Source organism: Rattus rattus, chromosome 12 (genome assembly GCF_011064425.1).
Source record: "Rattus rattus isolate New Zealand chromosome 12, Rrattus_CSIRO_v1, whole genome shotgun sequence".
Lineage (NCBI taxonomy): Eukaryota > Metazoa > Chordata > Mammalia > Rodentia > Muridae > Rattus > Rattus rattus.
Genome location: NC_046165.1, coordinates 71,743,645 through 71,759,740, shown reverse-complemented (window position 1 = coordinate 71,759,740; position 16,096 = coordinate 71,743,645). Strand labels below are relative to the sequence as shown.

The window sequence follows — 16,096 nt, the reverse complement described above, 5'->3', positions numbered from 1 at the left end:
CATATGAACTCTAATGTTACAGGAGGAAATAGTTATTTGATTTTTAAGCATTGTCAAAATTATCTTCTTCATCCTGTCATAGATCCTGTTATATGGGCTTTTTAATTTTTTCTTTAGATTCTAGTATATTTAAATTAAAAAGTATAGAAGAAGAAACATGACACAAGGACAATAGGGTCCCCAACCTTCTCCCTCCAGGGAGAAGGACTGAGAGTTCAAAGCTAGCCTGGGCTATGTAGGAAGACTCTGTCTCAAACAAAACAAAGCAATAAGAAAGAGCCTTCAGGCAGAGGCCATACAATAAGAAAGCTAAGGAGTGTATACCAAGCACCATGCAATACATGTAAACCAAGTCTTGTAAGATCAGAAGAAATCTGATGTAACGTCTCTGATGTTCCACGGAGTGCTCTGCACCCTGGACAGCAGTAGCCTCCCTTCCCTGAAACATACAGGTAATACCTAGTCTTTTCCCAGCCAGGGTGGGTGTAGAGATGGGGGCTATTGAGAACTAATGGCTAGAGGTTACAACGGAGTCAAGTTGGTGAGAGACTGACTTGGATGGTGCTATCAAAAAAAGTAATATTTGGGGTTGGGGATTTAGCTCAGTGGTAGAGTGCTTGCCTAGGAAGCGCAAGGCCCTGGGTTCGGTCCCCAGCTCCGAAAAAAAGAACCAAAAAAAAAAAAAGTAATATTTGGTGGGGGATTTAGTTCTGTGGGTAGAGTGCTTTGGAAGGCGTATGACCCTAGGGTTCATTTTCTGCATCATCCCCTGACCCCATCCCACCTGCCCTAAAACATGCCACTGGCCTGTCTCAGTCAGTCACGTGACTGTCTTGTTGTTTGTGTTTCCCTCCCCATCCCACAGTTCCTTGGGTGTTCTTCTATCCTCTGATCTTACCTTAGAAGTACAACCTCCATTAGCTGAGTCAGCAGGCTAGAGGCCTTTTTGTCTCAGCAAGAGGGAACTGTTTTTCAGTATAAAATGAAGTTCTGAGCCAAACATTACTTCATATGTGATTCAACTCTGACTATGGTTGCCAATAACTGCGTTCAATTCTCTGGATTCCTTTTTCAGTAGCTCAAGATGAACAGTTGACGTTTCAAGTCACCAGCATCCTTTGCCAGCATAAACAGGAAGAAGAGAGCCTTCAGTCAACAGCCACCATACCCCTGTTTCCAGAAGAGTTGTTTGAACTGGCTGTTCAGCCCACCCTACTCGCACAGACAGTTCAGAGAGAGGTAAATTAGTCACTCTGCTAAGAGGTTTCTAGCAGAAACCCCCAGGGGAAAACTGTGGGCGCAATGTTCTGTCCTGATTGAGAATGGGATTTAAAGAGTGCTGACCCACTGACAGACAGGGTTTAGTGAGCTCCACCCATTACCCTATGCTTTAGAAGAGGTAAACTCTTCCTTAAAAGTTTTCATTAAATGTTTTTTCTTTTTTCTTTCTTTTTTTTTTTTCCGGAGCTGGGGACCGAACCTAGGGCCTTGCGCTTGCTAGGCAAGCGCTCTACCACTGAGCTAAATCCCCAACCCCTCATTAAATGTTTTTAAAAGGAGGGCTGGAGAGATGGTTCAACAGTTAAGAGTACTGGCTGCTCTTCCAGGGGATCCAGGTTCAATTCCTAGCATCAACATGGCAGTCGAGCAACTGTCTGTAATACCACTTCCAGGAAATCCAACACCCTCACAGACACACACATGCAGGCAAAACACTGTCTGCTCTTCCAGAGATCCTGAGTTCAATTCCCAGCAACCACGTGGTGGCTCACAACCGTCTGTAATGGGATCTGATGCCCTCTTCTGGCTTGCAGGTGTACATGCAGTAGAGCTCTCAAAATACACTTTTTAAAAGTTGTATTTATTTTATTTAAAATGTGAGTATTGTGTCTGCATATCATGTGTGTACTTGGAGCCCCTGGCAGCCAGAGGAGGACATTAGATTCTCTAGGACTGGAGTTATGGATATTTGGGGACTACCACGTGGGTGCTGGGAACCAAACCTGGGCTCTCCAAGAGCAGTAAGTGCTCTTGGTCATTGACCCATCTCTCCGGTCCCTCTGTTAAGTTTTTAAAGATTTATTTTTACTTTGTGCTTATGAGCACTTGCTTTCATCTATGTTTGTGTCCTGCATGCGTGCAATGCCCACGGAGAGCAGAAGGGGACACTGAATCCCCTGAAACTAGAGCTATAGACAATTGGAGCCGCCAGATGGGTTCTGAGAAATGAATCTGGGTTTTCCGACAAAAAAGCAGCCAGTTCCCCTAACCACTGAGCCATGTCTCCTGTCCCTAGAGTCTTCAGGTATGAACTTGAAATGATCTACTGAAGGGCGAACTGCCATTTTGCTTTTATTCATTACAACCTCGCAGGTGTATATGACAAGTCCGTGTAGGCAAATGTGCCACGTGAGGTGCATTTGTGGAGGTCAGAGGACACCTTCGTGGAGTCGTTTCTCTCCTAACACTTCCATGTGGGTTTCAGAGACTGAACTCAAGCTTGCTCAAGCCTGAGACATCCTGCTAGCCTCCAAAGTGCCTTTTGAAAACTGTCATCACTCTGAAGTGACACACTGACGGGGTTGGGGGGGGGGACTGGGCAGTGCAGGGAGAGAGCCCTTGTGAAGTGACACGACTCCTGTATATTCTGAAGAGAACATTGTTGCGGGTTTTTTTTTTTTTTTTTTTTTTTTTTTTTTACAACTCTCAGCGACCGCTTTTACCAAGGTTTTCTGCTCTCCAGGCCAGTGAACCAAGAGTACAAGAGGAGAGCAGCCTGTCCCAGGTGCTGAGTGAGCTGCAAGTGTCACACGCAGAGACCGCACTGGAGCTGGAGAAAACCAGAGACATGCTTCTTCTGCAGCGCAAGATCAACTTGTGTTATCAGGTGCAAGGGAAGGAAGGGAAAGGAAGCTGGGCATATGAGAACCACACGCGCTGGGAAGCAACCTGGGTTTCCAGGGCTGGTGTTAGCGCCGCGCCGTGCTTCCTAATGCAGAGCCTCAGGACTCCCTCACACAGACACCTGGCCCCAGAAGTCAGCTAAGGGGGAACTTGTGAACCGGCAAGGGCTAAACTTCCGGTTTCATTTGCCCCCAGAGACAGACCTAGGGAATCAATCACTCTAGGTACCACAAGTGCAGCAGGACGGGAAGGTTCTTAGAAAACCTGAACTTTCTTTCTGGGTCAAACCTGCCCTCCTGAGGAGGCGGCAATCCCCTTCTGCAGCAAGGTCCGGCTTTTAAAGTCAGGGCTCTTTGGTTCTGAGACTCGGAGAGGAGAGTTCGGTGCTTGTTTTGTTTCAGGAGGAGCTGGAGGCAACGCTGACAAAGGCTGACAAGGAAAATAGGGACCACGAAGAGACGATGGAGAGGCTGACTCACCTCCTAGACTTCAAGAACAGCCGCATAATGCAGCTGGAAGGTATTTTAAGAAGTCACGGCCTTCCAACATCTGGCAAGTCTTAGTACTTTGTTTCCATCTTGGCCGATGTCACGTGACTAACAGCGATCGGATCCTCCTCACCTTATCCCTCCTGCTCTCATCCTCTCTTGTCTCACGGTTGGTCTGTAACTTCTTTTCCTCTTCTGCTCAGTGCAAATCCGTTGATTTTTCTGGAGAATCTCCACAGGGCCAGCGGTGCTTCCAGGTGATTGGAAGAATGCCATGCAGGGTGACTGCCCCTAAGGCTGGTGGATCTCTCCTTTCCTCTCTGTCGTTTCTTGAATCCATGCCTCTCAGCCTATGGCAGGTCTTGCCGGGCATTTCCTCTCATTTCCTCCTGAGATTTCTCTATAGAATCTTTGTTGCGACTTGAGGAGATTTAAGGATGTAAGCAGAGGCAAGGGAGGTGTTGCCAGTGTTTCCGATTCAGGGTCTTCCTATTCAAATGGTTACCTCAGAACAGAGTCTACTCTCTCTCCACCTTGAGTTTAAGGAGTAGGCCTTGTCATTATGCACTCGGGAGAGAGATGGCTTATGCTAACCGAACTCACCACAGTCTGATATTTCAAGCAGAAGGCAAGGCACTAACATCAGCATTCAGGGAACTGCTGTGAAATGATTCTCCTTCCTGGTAAGTCAGTAATAAGCAGGTTCCCTAGTGAGCACAGCCCTAGAGTACAGGGAGGTATGGGGTGCTTACCACACCAGGGTGAGCCAGGTAAGGCTACTGCCAAGTAAAAAGGCAGTCCTCCCTTGGACTGAGTCCTCAGAGCTTAGTCAAGGTCTATCTCAGGGTAGACCCTTTCCTAGGTCTGAAGGTTCATTTGCTTTCACTTTCCGTGCAGATCCTGACAGCTTTTCTACATATTACCACATATTATTTTTCTTAAGATTTTATTATTTGCTTAAGATTTACCTATGTGAATGTGCCATTTGTATGTATGCCTGAAGAAGGAAGGCATCAGACTTCATTATAGGTTATGAATCCGCCTATGGTTGGTGGGAATTGAACTCAGGACCTCTGGAAGAGCAGCTAGTGCCACTTAACCGCTGAGCCATCTCTGCAGCCATAGGATTTCTTTTGAGAATTGCCTATTCCTACCTCTACCTTAATAGAATCTTACTGATTCGTACGTCCTTGTTATTTAAGGCTATTAGCTTTGTGTCGTGTAATGTCAATTTAAACATATTGTACTTAGTCACATCACTTATTTATTTATTTACTTATTTAGGTTCTTCTCTATGTAGCCCTGGCTGTCCTGGAACTTGATCTGTAGACCAGGCTGGCCTTAAACTCACAGAGCTCTGCCTACATCTGCCTCTGGAGAGGTGGGATTAAAGACTTGCCCTACTCTGCTAGGCTATGTCAAATCTATTTATTTATTTATTTATTTATTTATTTATTTATTTATTTACTTATTTATTTTATATATGTGAATACACTGTAACTCTCTTTAGACACACCAGAAGAGGGCATCAGATCTCATTACAGATGGTTGTGAGCCACCATGTGGTTGCTGGGAATTGAACTCAGGACCTCTGGAAGAATAGTCGGTGCTCTTAACCTCTGAGCCATCTCTCCAGCCCCATGTCAAATCTTATAGTTGAAGAAAACATCAGTTATCTGGGTAAGGTGGCACTTGCCTTCATCCCCAGAACTTGGAGGGAGAAGCGGGCAGATTTCTATGAGTTCAAGGCCAGCTGGATACCCTGTCTAAAACAAACAAATACAAAACAAAACAACAAAAAGGAAAATATCAATTAATCAATTAGTCACTTTCTGTGTTACATCCCCCCCCCCTGTCCTGGAAATCACTATGTAAATCAGGATGGCCTTGAACTCAGAGATTGACTTGCTTCAGCCTCCCAAGTGTTGAGCTTACAGGTGTGAACCACTGAGCCTCCCCCTCCCTACCCTCATCATCATCTCCACCCACACACTCGGTTTTCTGAGCTCTTGCTATACAATCCAGGCTGGCCTCAAAATTGCAATTCCTCTGCCTGTTTCCCAAGTACTGAGAGTTTAAACATTCACTACCATTTAAAAGATAATATTTATTTATTCTTTCAAGTTTCTCTCTCTCTCTCTCTCTCTCTCTCTCTCTCTCTCTCTCTTCTCTCTCAGGCCTCTCTCTCTCTTTCTCACTGTGTGAGACAGACAGACAGACAGACAGACAGACAGAGACAGAAGGGGCACACTTGTGGAAATTAGAGGGTAACCTACGGGAACTGATTCTTTCCTCCCATCATGCAGACTCTACAGAATCAATCTCAGGTCCTTAGGCTTGGCAGCAAACACACTTACCTATTACGCCATCCTGACAGCCTCTCCTCCCCCGCCCACTTAAACACTAAGACATTGTGGCGTGCTAGAGAGATGGCTCGGGGTTAAGAGCAGCTGTTGCTCTTGCGGGATACCTAGTTTCAGTTCCCAGAGTTCATGTGGTGATAACAAGTGTTAGTAACTCCAGTTCCAGAGGATCCAGCAGCTTCTGTCCTTGTGGACATGCTTTATGCATGTAGTAGACACAATATATCCAGGTCAAGCATCCATGCACATAAAAGAAAAATCTTAGACATTTTGAAAAAAAAAATCATTATTTTTAGTTTTATTTAAGTCTATGCCTGTATATCTGCGTAGAGATATATGCACCCACATGCAGGTGCCTGTGGAGTGCAGAAGAGGATGTTAGACGGATGGAACGGAAGTCACAGGCAGTTGTGAACCACCTGAAATGGGCGTCAGAAATCAAACACAGGTCCTCTGGAAGAGCACTGCATGCTTTTAGCCACAGAGTCATTTAGGGTTTGAGTCCCGTGTCCGTTCTGCCATAAGGCTTGCCCACTCGGGGAGGTGGGACATGGGAAGTTGACAGTGCGTACCCCACACTGGTGCCGGGTGAGTGTCTGGCTCTAGGGAAGCCCCAGGACACCGTTCAGGGATGGGGAAGTGCAGTCTGAGGCAAGGGACAGCAGGAGCTGTCTTTGGGGCCAGGGCCATCTGGTTCTCAGGCACTGCTGGATGCTGAGGAAGAGCTGAGAATGGAGTGGGGGCCCATGATGCTGGATCTAGCCTGGGCCAAGGGCAAAAAGAGGGGAGGTCTGGCTGGTCCTGTGTGGGGTGTGGGGAGGAGTCCTTGGTTTGACTACAGCAGGCTTGAGCTTAGTTTGACGGTCGTGGCTGGGAGCGCAGAGAGGCCTTCTATGGAGATTACATGGTGGCTCTGTAAGCAAAGGCCTTCTCCATGGCTCCCCACGGCAGATCACGATGAAAAGACGCAGCCCATGGTTGTAAGACATTTATTGTCACGGCGGAAAGTGGATGTGTTGAGCCATCCCCCACTCTCAGGGTGGGCCTGAGTGTAAATACCTTTTGCAGGGAGGAGTGTCTGGGAAGGAAAGTTCACTGGCTAAGCCCTCCAGGCCTTTAGGTATCTCACTAAAATTGAGATCCGTCTTGGGTCTACATGACCTGGGTCAGGTCCTTTACCTGTGGAGGGGCTTGGGGTACTGCCCTTACATGACTGATGGCCACAAATCTATGGGTGGCTGAGGCTAGTGACAGGGGCCTGGTGCCCAGGATCAGGTGAAACGCCTATTGTCCCTTCAGGGTCGTTGGGGTCTCTAACCTTAGTTCAACCAGGACCAGGCTGCCTTTCATGGTCGCACAGAGTCATTTCCCCAGATAAAACAATAAATAAATAAATATATAAATACCTCTGATCTATCAAGAACATTTTTATTCTACTGGTTTAGCTCTTAAAGGAGGTTACTCGCCATCGGTGCACTCTAGGGAGTCAGATGTTCCCAGTGTGAGGTAACCTGCATCTGAGAATCTCTCTGACTGGTGGGTTTTGAAAGCAATGTGGTTTCGAATACAGTGTGCAGATGCGGTTCCGTCTCCACGTCTCGCATCCCAAGGGCTGTACTTTCAACCTCTTTCCTCTTAAGTTTTCTGTCTTCGCTCTTAAGTCATTACCCTTCCATTCAACGTGGATTTCTTGATGTCTCCTAATGAAACCAAGATCCGAACAGGAAAGAAGGAGCCCTCTTGTAACCGAGCCGGACTGCTCCAGGTTGTCTTTGCAGGTGGCAGGGGTCACTCTCTCCGAGGACAGCATAACCCTCTTTCGGGACACACTGTACGTTTCTAACGCCTCCTTTCTAGTAGAGTATCCTAAATTCTCGGGATGTCGATGTGCTTTGGTGTCATTTGTGTGATGGCGTCTCCCAAGTGTGGTGTTCGGTGGCATTTCCTGTGCTGCTCAGTTCACAGCCCCTCCCATGGTATGGGCAGCAGTCATTTGGCCTTCAGAACTCGATGCTTCTGGTTGGAATTGGGCTGCCTTCCTTCGTGAATTACGTGGCTTCTTGTAATAATCTTAGCTTGGATTTCCACAATGTAGCTTCTTCCCGTTCATCCTCTTTCCCCCGTCAGGATAGCTCTCAACCTTTTTTTTTTTTTTTTTTTTTTTTGGTTTTTTTTTCGGAGCTGGGGACCGAACCGAGGGCCTTGCGCTTCCTAGGCAAGCGCTCTACCACTGAGCTAAATCCCCAACCCCAGCTCTCAACCTTTTAATGGATAGGCAGTGTTCTTTCCCCTGTAGAGCAGCTCAAAGACGTTGCTTATGGCACTCGGCAACCATCGCTGTGTCTGGAGTCCCCGGCAGCCCACAGAGGCGAGGATGAAGTGGACATGTCTCTGCTGCATCCAAGCGAGAACCTTTTTGAGCTACACATCCACCAGGCCTTCCTGACCCCCGCTGCCCTCATACAGGCTGGGGATGCGCAGCCTACCACTTTCTGCACTTACTCCTTCTATGATTTTGAAACTCACTGCACCCCACTCTGTACTGGGCCACAGCCTCTCTATGACTTCACCTCCCAGTATGTAGTGCAGACCGACTACCTCTTCCTGCACCACCTTCACGGAACCTCAGTACGGCTTGACCTCCATCAGGCCATGGCTAGTGAGCACCAGGTCCTTGCTACGGGATGGATTTCATTGGACAAGGTGCTAGAGACTGTGGAGCGAGTCCATGGCTTGGCCACACTTACTGGTAAGTGCTTTTGGCTTCTTGTGGTTCTTAGGATTCGAAGCTTTGGAAAAATAAAGGGCCAAAGCCTGGAGCTGCTTTCTGGTAATTTCCATTTTCCATCCTGCCCAGGACGGACTGGCCCTGGACTCATGACAATCTTCCTGCTTCAGCCCCTCGAGTGCTAGGATTTCAGGGATCTCATCATCCAGGCCTCTTTTGTTCTATTCTTGACTTTTATCACACTTTATTTTCTATGCCTTTCATACCTTTTGCTACTCAGGAGCTGGCGGAGAAGACTTGGGGGTGTTAGAATACTGGATGAGGCTGTGCTTGCCCCTAAAATCCAGCCTCCAGGCATGCAATAAGCGAAAGAAAGCCCAGGCCTACCTGTCAGTCAATGTGCTTGGAGGTTGGAAGGCACAGAATGATGAGGTGAGAAGTCCTCACACATCCCAGAAGGACAGCAGCCAGCAACCCTCCAAAGGGGCTTGCTCTTCCGTTCCCTAGGAGTATCCCTTGAGTGTGAGAAACTGCAATAGCAAAGCCAGTCCAGATTCTTCCTGTGCTAAAACTCGAGAAGAAATGAAATCATGCCCCGGGTTAGATGCTTTCCTTTGTTGTGAACGAATCAACTTTTTCTCCATCTTTTTTTTTAATTGAGATTTTTATTATAATCAGTGGTTGGCACGGAAATGCAGGTGATCTGTGGGGGCCATGCCTTCAGATACTGGAGGTGGGCAGGTCTGTTGCAGTTCCTCAGTAGGGAAACTCAGATTCCCTGAGCTCCCACTCCACCCTTGCTAGTCAAGTCCCGCTTGTCACCCTGCTTCTAGCTGTCCACCTGGTGGCTCCCTCCCGCTGCATTCATTCTCCTGAGCCTGGTGAGCTTCCTGTACCCATGGGTCTGTTTTCACCAAAGTTGGACATTTGGGGCCATTACCTTTCACATACTCTTGTCACTCTAGCCATAGGCTCGTATGCAAACCATTAGTGCTTGCGACACTGTCCCGCTGGGTTCTTCCCGTTTTACTCCTCTTTTATTTTCGCCCTCAAGCATTGGTTCAGACATTCCCACTGCGATAGTTTCACTGGCTTTCTACAAAACAAAATCTAGGGCTGGAGAGATGGCTCAGAGGTTAAGAGTGCTGGCTGTTCTTCCAGAGGTCCTGAGTTCAATTCCTAGCAACCACCCACCTATAATGAGATCTGGTGTCCTCAGAATATATATATGTATATGTGTGTGTGTGTGTGTGTGTGTGTGTGTGTGTGTATTTTTTTTAAATCTAATATTCGGGCTGGAGAGATGGCTCAGTGGTTGAGAGCACTGACTGCTCTTCCAGAGGTCCTGAGTTCAATTCCCAGCAACCACATGGTGGCTCACAACCATCTATAATCAGGCCTGGTGCCCTCTTCTGGCCTGCAGGCATACATGCAGGCAGAAAGCTGTATGACGTATACATAATAAATAAATAAATAAATAAATAAATAAATAAATGTAAAAAAAATTTTAAAAAATCTAATATTCAATCGAAGTGAATAACTTTAGCACAGATTGATTGATCGATTGATTTAATTATTTATTTATTGTGCTGGTACATGCCACGGCATGCATATGGAGGTCAGGGAATGCGCAGGAGTCGTTTCTCTCTCCCTACCACGTGGGTAGCCCCGTTCCCTACCATTCTGTAGGATAAGCCTATGGGTGAGCACCTCCCAACAGCGGCCAGAGCCGGGGGCAGGCAGTTCGGCATCATCACGACCCGGCAGAGTAGGTTTCTTGGTCACGGTTCCTCTTGCCTACGTAGGCTTTGCTTTTAACAATGGCTCAGGCTGCCCTTTAGCTTAGTCCAAGGCCAACAACATCTTTCCAGTCCAGATCCGAAGCCTGGGCACCTCAGAATGAGCTGCGGATTGAAATCACCAGGTGCTGCGGCCTCCGGAGTCGATGGGGAGGAAGGCAGCCCAGCCCGTACGTCATGTATCGCTTCTTCACCTTTCCCGACCATGCCACCACTGTCATTCCGGCCAGCAGTGACCCGTACTTTAAAGACCAGGCTCTGTTCCCCGTGCCTGTGACCTCTGACCTGGACGAGTACCTGAGGCGGGAAGCTCTGTCTCTATATGTTTTTGATGATGAAGACCCAGAGCCTGGCTCCTTTCTCGGCCGAGTCCAGGTGCCCTTGCTGCCTCTTGCACAAAACAAATCTCTCAAAGGTGGGCGTCGCACCTCCCGGCCCTCTCCCCGGCATCACCTCTCTGCCCTTACTCAGCTTTTCTTTGCTTACTTGCTTGGAGCAGTCATTCCTTCACTTAAAAAATAGCATTTGGATCATGTATGTATATGCATGCTGTGAGTCTGTGAGTGAACATGCCACCACATGCATGTGGAGGTTGGAGGTCAGCTTTGCAGTGTTGGCTATTCCCTCCCACTGTTAAGTGGGTTCTGGAGAATTCAGATTGAATTCAGGTTCCCAGACTTGCGGGGCAAGTACCTATTACTGCTAAAACAAGTCAGCCACGAAAAGTCTCTCTTGAAATCCGAAAAGACTTCAGGACGTTGTCAGGGGCAACAGAACGAGAGATTTATAGCCACTTTGCTCATGCAAAAACAGGGGCTTCAGCTCTGTTTCAGCTACATAGTCAAGAATCCCAAGGCGTTTCAACTGAGTTCCAGAATTGCATACCTCTATGTGTGAAAACCTTACTTTAGACTTGGAGTGGGCGTAGTAGTATCTCGTGCCTCTGATCCCAGCACTTGGGAGGCAGAGGACAGCCTGGTCTACATAGTGTGGTCCAGGCTACCTGGGGCTGTATCACGAGACCTTGTCTCTGAAAAAAAAGCAAAACCGAAAACCGAGCAAAAAGACCCCTTCCGTGATTCCCGGGACTTGCTTTTGTTTGAAGACTGTTGTTTCTTAGTTCATGAGCAGAGACCTGAGCAGGATGTAGCACTTCCTCCCGATCTCGTTGCTGTCTAAAACCTCAGCCATTACTGTGGCAGCTGACGGCGAAGGCAGACGCCCGCTGTCTGGAGCCGTGATTCTGTCTTCCGTCTTTGCTTACTCATGGCTCTGGGGGGCACCAAGCAGAGGCCCAGTCTGGCTGCTGTCTGGAGAGAGGGAGACAGTGATTCCCAAACTTTGATTAGGCAGTATAACCAAGATAGGCAGTGCCAGCCATGTTTAATAAGATTCTGAGCATCCTTAGACGCACCGAAGACCTCTCTCTGGCCAGTTTCATGGTTCTTTAAAAGACAGTATTTGACGCCTCTGCCTGAGAGGAGAGGCTGGACACCTGCTAATCAGGATGACTAGCCAGAAGCCTGCCGTTCAGGAAGTAGTCACTGTGGTGTTTTTCTTGGTACAGCTTGCATAAGCGATGGTTTTCTGGGGACAGCCATAGCGTATTATGTAGAGACAGTGAAGATGATTTCATCATGGTTACGCCTTTTGATCATCTCTTCCAAAGCAGAAATGCCTGTCTTCCTCTATGAATCTCACTATACTGTTCTACTTTTTTATGTGTTATGAATCTTGGTGTGTTTTAATAAATTACTAACAAAATGCAGTAGATTTCTAAGTGGGGAGAAATAGAAAAGATGCCCATAAATACCCAGTAGCCTATCTCATGAGACCAGGTTTGATCAGTTGCTCTGTGTCTCTCAGGTGATTTCAACCTTACAAACTCTGGGGAGATGTCCAATGGCTCCATCAAAGTGCAACTAGACTGGAAGTCTCACTATCTGCCCCCAGAGAGCCTCCAGATGTCAGAAGCTGAGAAGCAGGAGGAGGGAGAGAAGGACGAGGTTAAGGAGGAGGAGGTAGAGGAAGAAGAGGAGGAGGAAGAAGAGGATGAGGAGAAGGAAGATGAGGAAGAGGAAGGGGAGGAAGAGAAAGAAGAAGAGAAGGAGGAAGAGGAGGAAGAGAAGGTAGAAGAGAAGGTAGAAGAGAAGGAAGAAGAGAAGGAGGAAGAGAGGGAAGAGGAGGAGGAGAAGGAAGAAGAGGAGGGAGAGGGAGGAAGAGAAGGAAGAAGAGAAGGAGGAAGAGGGGGAGGAAGAGAAGGAAGAAGAGAAGGAGGAAGAGAGGAAAGAAGAGGAGAAGGAAGAAGAGAAGGAAGAAGAGAAGAGAAGGAGGAAGAGAAGAAGAAGAGGAAGAGAAGGAGGAAGAGAGGGAAGAGGAGAAGGAAGAAGAGAAGGAAGAAGAGAAGGAAGAAGAGAAGGAGAAAAAAGAGGAGAGGGAGGAAGAGAAGGAGGAAGAGAAGGAGGAGGAAGAAGAGGAGGAAGAGGAAGAAGAGGAGGAGGAAGAGAAGGAAGAAGAGAAGGAGGAAGAGAAGGAGAAGGAGAACAAAGATGGCTTGGAGGTCTCATTCACAGAAGAGCAGACCACTTTTCTTCCCCAGGTAACTCTCCAGAACTCCATCGACAGGAAGCCTCTACATAGTCTATTAAACCAACTGGAGCGGCTAGTCTCAGGGGTGGAATAAGGGAAATTCCTTCCATGAGTAGCATGTGTAACCAGAGATACCATGGAGGGGAGCAGGAACAGGAAGGAGAGAGAGCTAGAGGTTGAACGGCCATTGTCTAAGACTCCCTGTCTCTGATTCATCTGTTCAGGCTCAGATAGCATCTACAGAGATTCCCATAGAGGCTGGCCAGTATCAAGAGAAGAGAAAACCTCCTGTAATAGCAGAAAGGAAGGAGAAAGAGCATCAGGTCACAAGCTACTCACGAAGAAAACACAGCAAAAAACCAGGTGTCCAAGGCAAAAACAGAATGGAATATCTGAGCTGTAACATCTTGAATGGAGACATACAGCAGGTGGGACCCCAGAGACCCTGGAGGGACAGCAGGTGGGACCCCAGAGACCCTGGAGGGACAGCAGGTGGGACCCCAGAGACCCTGGAGAGAGAGCAAGCAGGTGGGACCCCAGAGACCCTGGAGAGAGAGCAAGCAGGTGGGACCCCAAAGACCCTGGAGGGACAGCAGGTGGGACCCCAGAGACCCTGGAGGGACAGCAGGTGGGACCCCAGAGACCCTGGAGGGACAGCAGGTGGGACCCCAGAGACCCTGGAGGGACAGCAGGTGGGACCCCAGAGACCCTGGAGGGACAGCAGGTGGGACCCCAGAGACCCTGGAGGGACAGCAGGTGGGACCCCAGAGACCCTGGAGGGACAGCAGGTGGGACCCCAGAGACCCTGGAGGGACAGCAGGTGGGACCCCAGAGACCCTGGAGAGAGAGCAAGCAGGTGGGACCCAAGCGACCCTGGAGAGAGAGCAAGCAGGTGGGACCCCAGAGACCCTGGAGGGACAGCAGGTGGGACCCCAGAGACCCTGGAGGGACAGCAGGTGGGACCCCAGAGACCCTGGAGGGACAGCAGGTGGGACCCCAGAGACCCTGGAGAGAGAGCAAGCAGGTGGGACCCCAGAGACCCTGGAGAGAGAGCAAGCAGGTGGGACCCCAGAGACCCTGGAGAGATAGCAAGCAGGTGGGACCCCAGAGACCCTGGAGAGTCAAACATCTGTGGCCATTAGAGGGGAGGAGCAGTGAGGGCAGGAAGACCACAGTGCCCCAAGCTGCTTCCACATGCATTTTTTTAAAAGATTTATTCATTTATTATATATAAGTACACTGTAGCTGTCTTCAGACACACCAGAAGAGGGCATCGGATCTCTTTACAGATGGTTGTGAGCCTCCATGTGGTTGCTGGGAATTGAACTCAGAACCTCTGGAAGAGTAGTCGGGTGCTCTTAACCACTGAGCCATCTCTCCAGCCCCCACATGCATTTTCTCTTTTTTCTTTTTTTTTTTCTCTTCCCCACATGCATTTTTAAAGCCCCAGATGATTGCTTCATATCCGTGGAGCCAGCACATTAATATGCACACTATAACTTAGGCTTAGAACATGAATAATACATACGCTATGCACTTGTTTAAAAGGGACTGACTTGTTAAAGTCACAAAGGCTGGCATTAAAGAAGTATAAGCCCTTACCACTCACACAGTGTCATTGCTCTCCCTCTGAAGCAGATGCGTTACACGGAGTGGAAGTTCTCAGGCCTCAAGATGCACGAGGATGATGGTTTGAAAGTGCAGCAGAAGGAAGAGGAATGGCCATCACCCCACTCAGCACTGAGACAGGACCAACCCTCACATTCTATAAATGGTATTGTCCTTTAAGATCTAATTTTTCCACTCCACCATTGACTTACTTTCTTTTTATAACGTTAGTTTTTGTCACTTTTAATTATGCGGTCGGTGTGTGTGTGTGTCTTCATGTGGATATAGGTATGTGAATCCCGAGTACATCGAATCCCCTGGAGTTAGGGGTTGTGAGACCCCTGAGATGGGTGCTGGGAACTGAACTCAGGCCCTCTAGAGGAATGAGCAGTCTTAAGCACTGAGCCATTCCTCTAGCTCCTGAATTATTTTCTTAAAGCCAATTATTTACTGTTTTTTAATCTTACAGTGTATCTTAGTTACTTTTCTTTTTTTTTAATTTTTAAGATTTATTTATTTATTTTATATGAGTACACTGTAGCTGTCTTCAGACACACCAGAAGAAGGCATCGGATCCCATTACAGATGACTGTGAGCCACCATGTGGTAGCTGGGCATGAGGCAGGCGTGAGGCAGGCAGGCATGGCGCTTGAGAAGTAGCTGAGAGCTCCTATCTTAAGACACAACCATGAAGCAGAAAGAAATACTGGGAATGGCCTGAGTCTTTTGAAATCTCAAAGTCGTCCCCAGTGGCACACCTCCCCAAACAAGGCCATGCCTCCTAATCTTCCCCAAGCAGTTTCGCCAACTGGAGAACCAAGCATTCACATGTATGAGCCTATGGGGGCCATTTGCTTTCCAACAAAGCACCACACAGTGGTGATAAACAGTTAGTGGGAAATTAGTGTCCAAGCTCCTCAGGTCTTCTGATAAGTGTGAGAATTAGTCCAGCAAAGGCTTTGAATTCTCAAAGGAAGTTACCTCACCCTATGTTTATAGTTAGATTGCAAACTAGCTTAGTTTCTTGATGTTTGTAATATATTATTTCCCTAGAACTTTCCAAATAATGTCTAAAAATAGGAGGGGTGTTATTGTTCACTTGTGAAGTCAAGTTCCTTTTAACATAGAGCAAGGCTGGGCTGGAGACGTGGCTGCTGTTCCTGAAGACCCTGGTTTGGTTCTCAGTACCCACAAGGTAGCTCGCAACCCCCCGGAACCCCAGTCCCAGAGGATACTGCACTCTTTTCTGGCCTCTGGGGGCACCAGACATTCACATGGCATGTGACATACATGCAGGCATACATCCACACGCATAAACTAATAACATGTATTTTATGTATGTAAATGTCATGTTTTCATGGATGTCTGTGAACCTCAGAAGTCAAAAGAGGATCCTCTGGATCTGTAGTTATAGATAATTGTGAGCTGCCATGTGCATGCAGGCAATTAAACCGGGTCCTCTGCAAGAGCTACAGATGCTCTTAAATGCTGAGCCGTCTCTCCAGGCCTTACTTCTTTTTTAAAGTAGATTATATACCACGAGCAAGTAAGAATACTTCCATAAGGGGTTGGGGATTTAGCTCAGTGGTAGAGCGTTTGCCTAGCAAGTGCAAGGCC

General features: G+C 47.9%; 1 protein-coding gene across 6 annotated transcripts in view; it reads left to right on the top strand.

Annotated features, from left to right (window-relative positions):
* Nucleotides 1-16,096, top strand: part of Rpgrip1 (RPGR interacting protein 1) — a 56,642-nt gene that overhangs the window by 26,924 nt on the left and 13,622 nt on the right. The window contains exons 12-21 of one of the 6 annotated variants that reach the window (XM_032917819.1): nt 1,076-1,239; nt 2,744-2,887; nt 3,306-3,456; nt 8,052-8,504; nt 8,764-8,915; nt 10,355-10,697; nt 12,149-12,411; nt 12,747-12,881; nt 13,096-13,299; nt 14,510-14,645. In XM_032917819.1, the coding sequence (XP_032773710.1) occupies nt 1,076-1,239; nt 2,744-2,887; nt 3,306-3,456; nt 8,052-8,504; nt 8,764-8,915; nt 10,355-10,697; nt 12,149-12,411; nt 12,747-12,881; nt 13,096-13,299; nt 14,510-14,645 (2,145 nt within the window). Of the gene's footprint in view, nt 1-1,075; nt 1,240-2,743; nt 2,888-3,305; nt 3,457-8,051; nt 8,505-8,763; nt 8,916-10,354; nt 10,698-12,148; nt 12,412-12,746; nt 12,882-13,095; nt 13,300-14,506; nt 14,646-16,096 lie in introns of those variants that run through there. The other 5 variants (XM_032917820.1, XM_032917821.1, XM_032917822.1 and 2 more) reach the window with 5 other exon arrangements.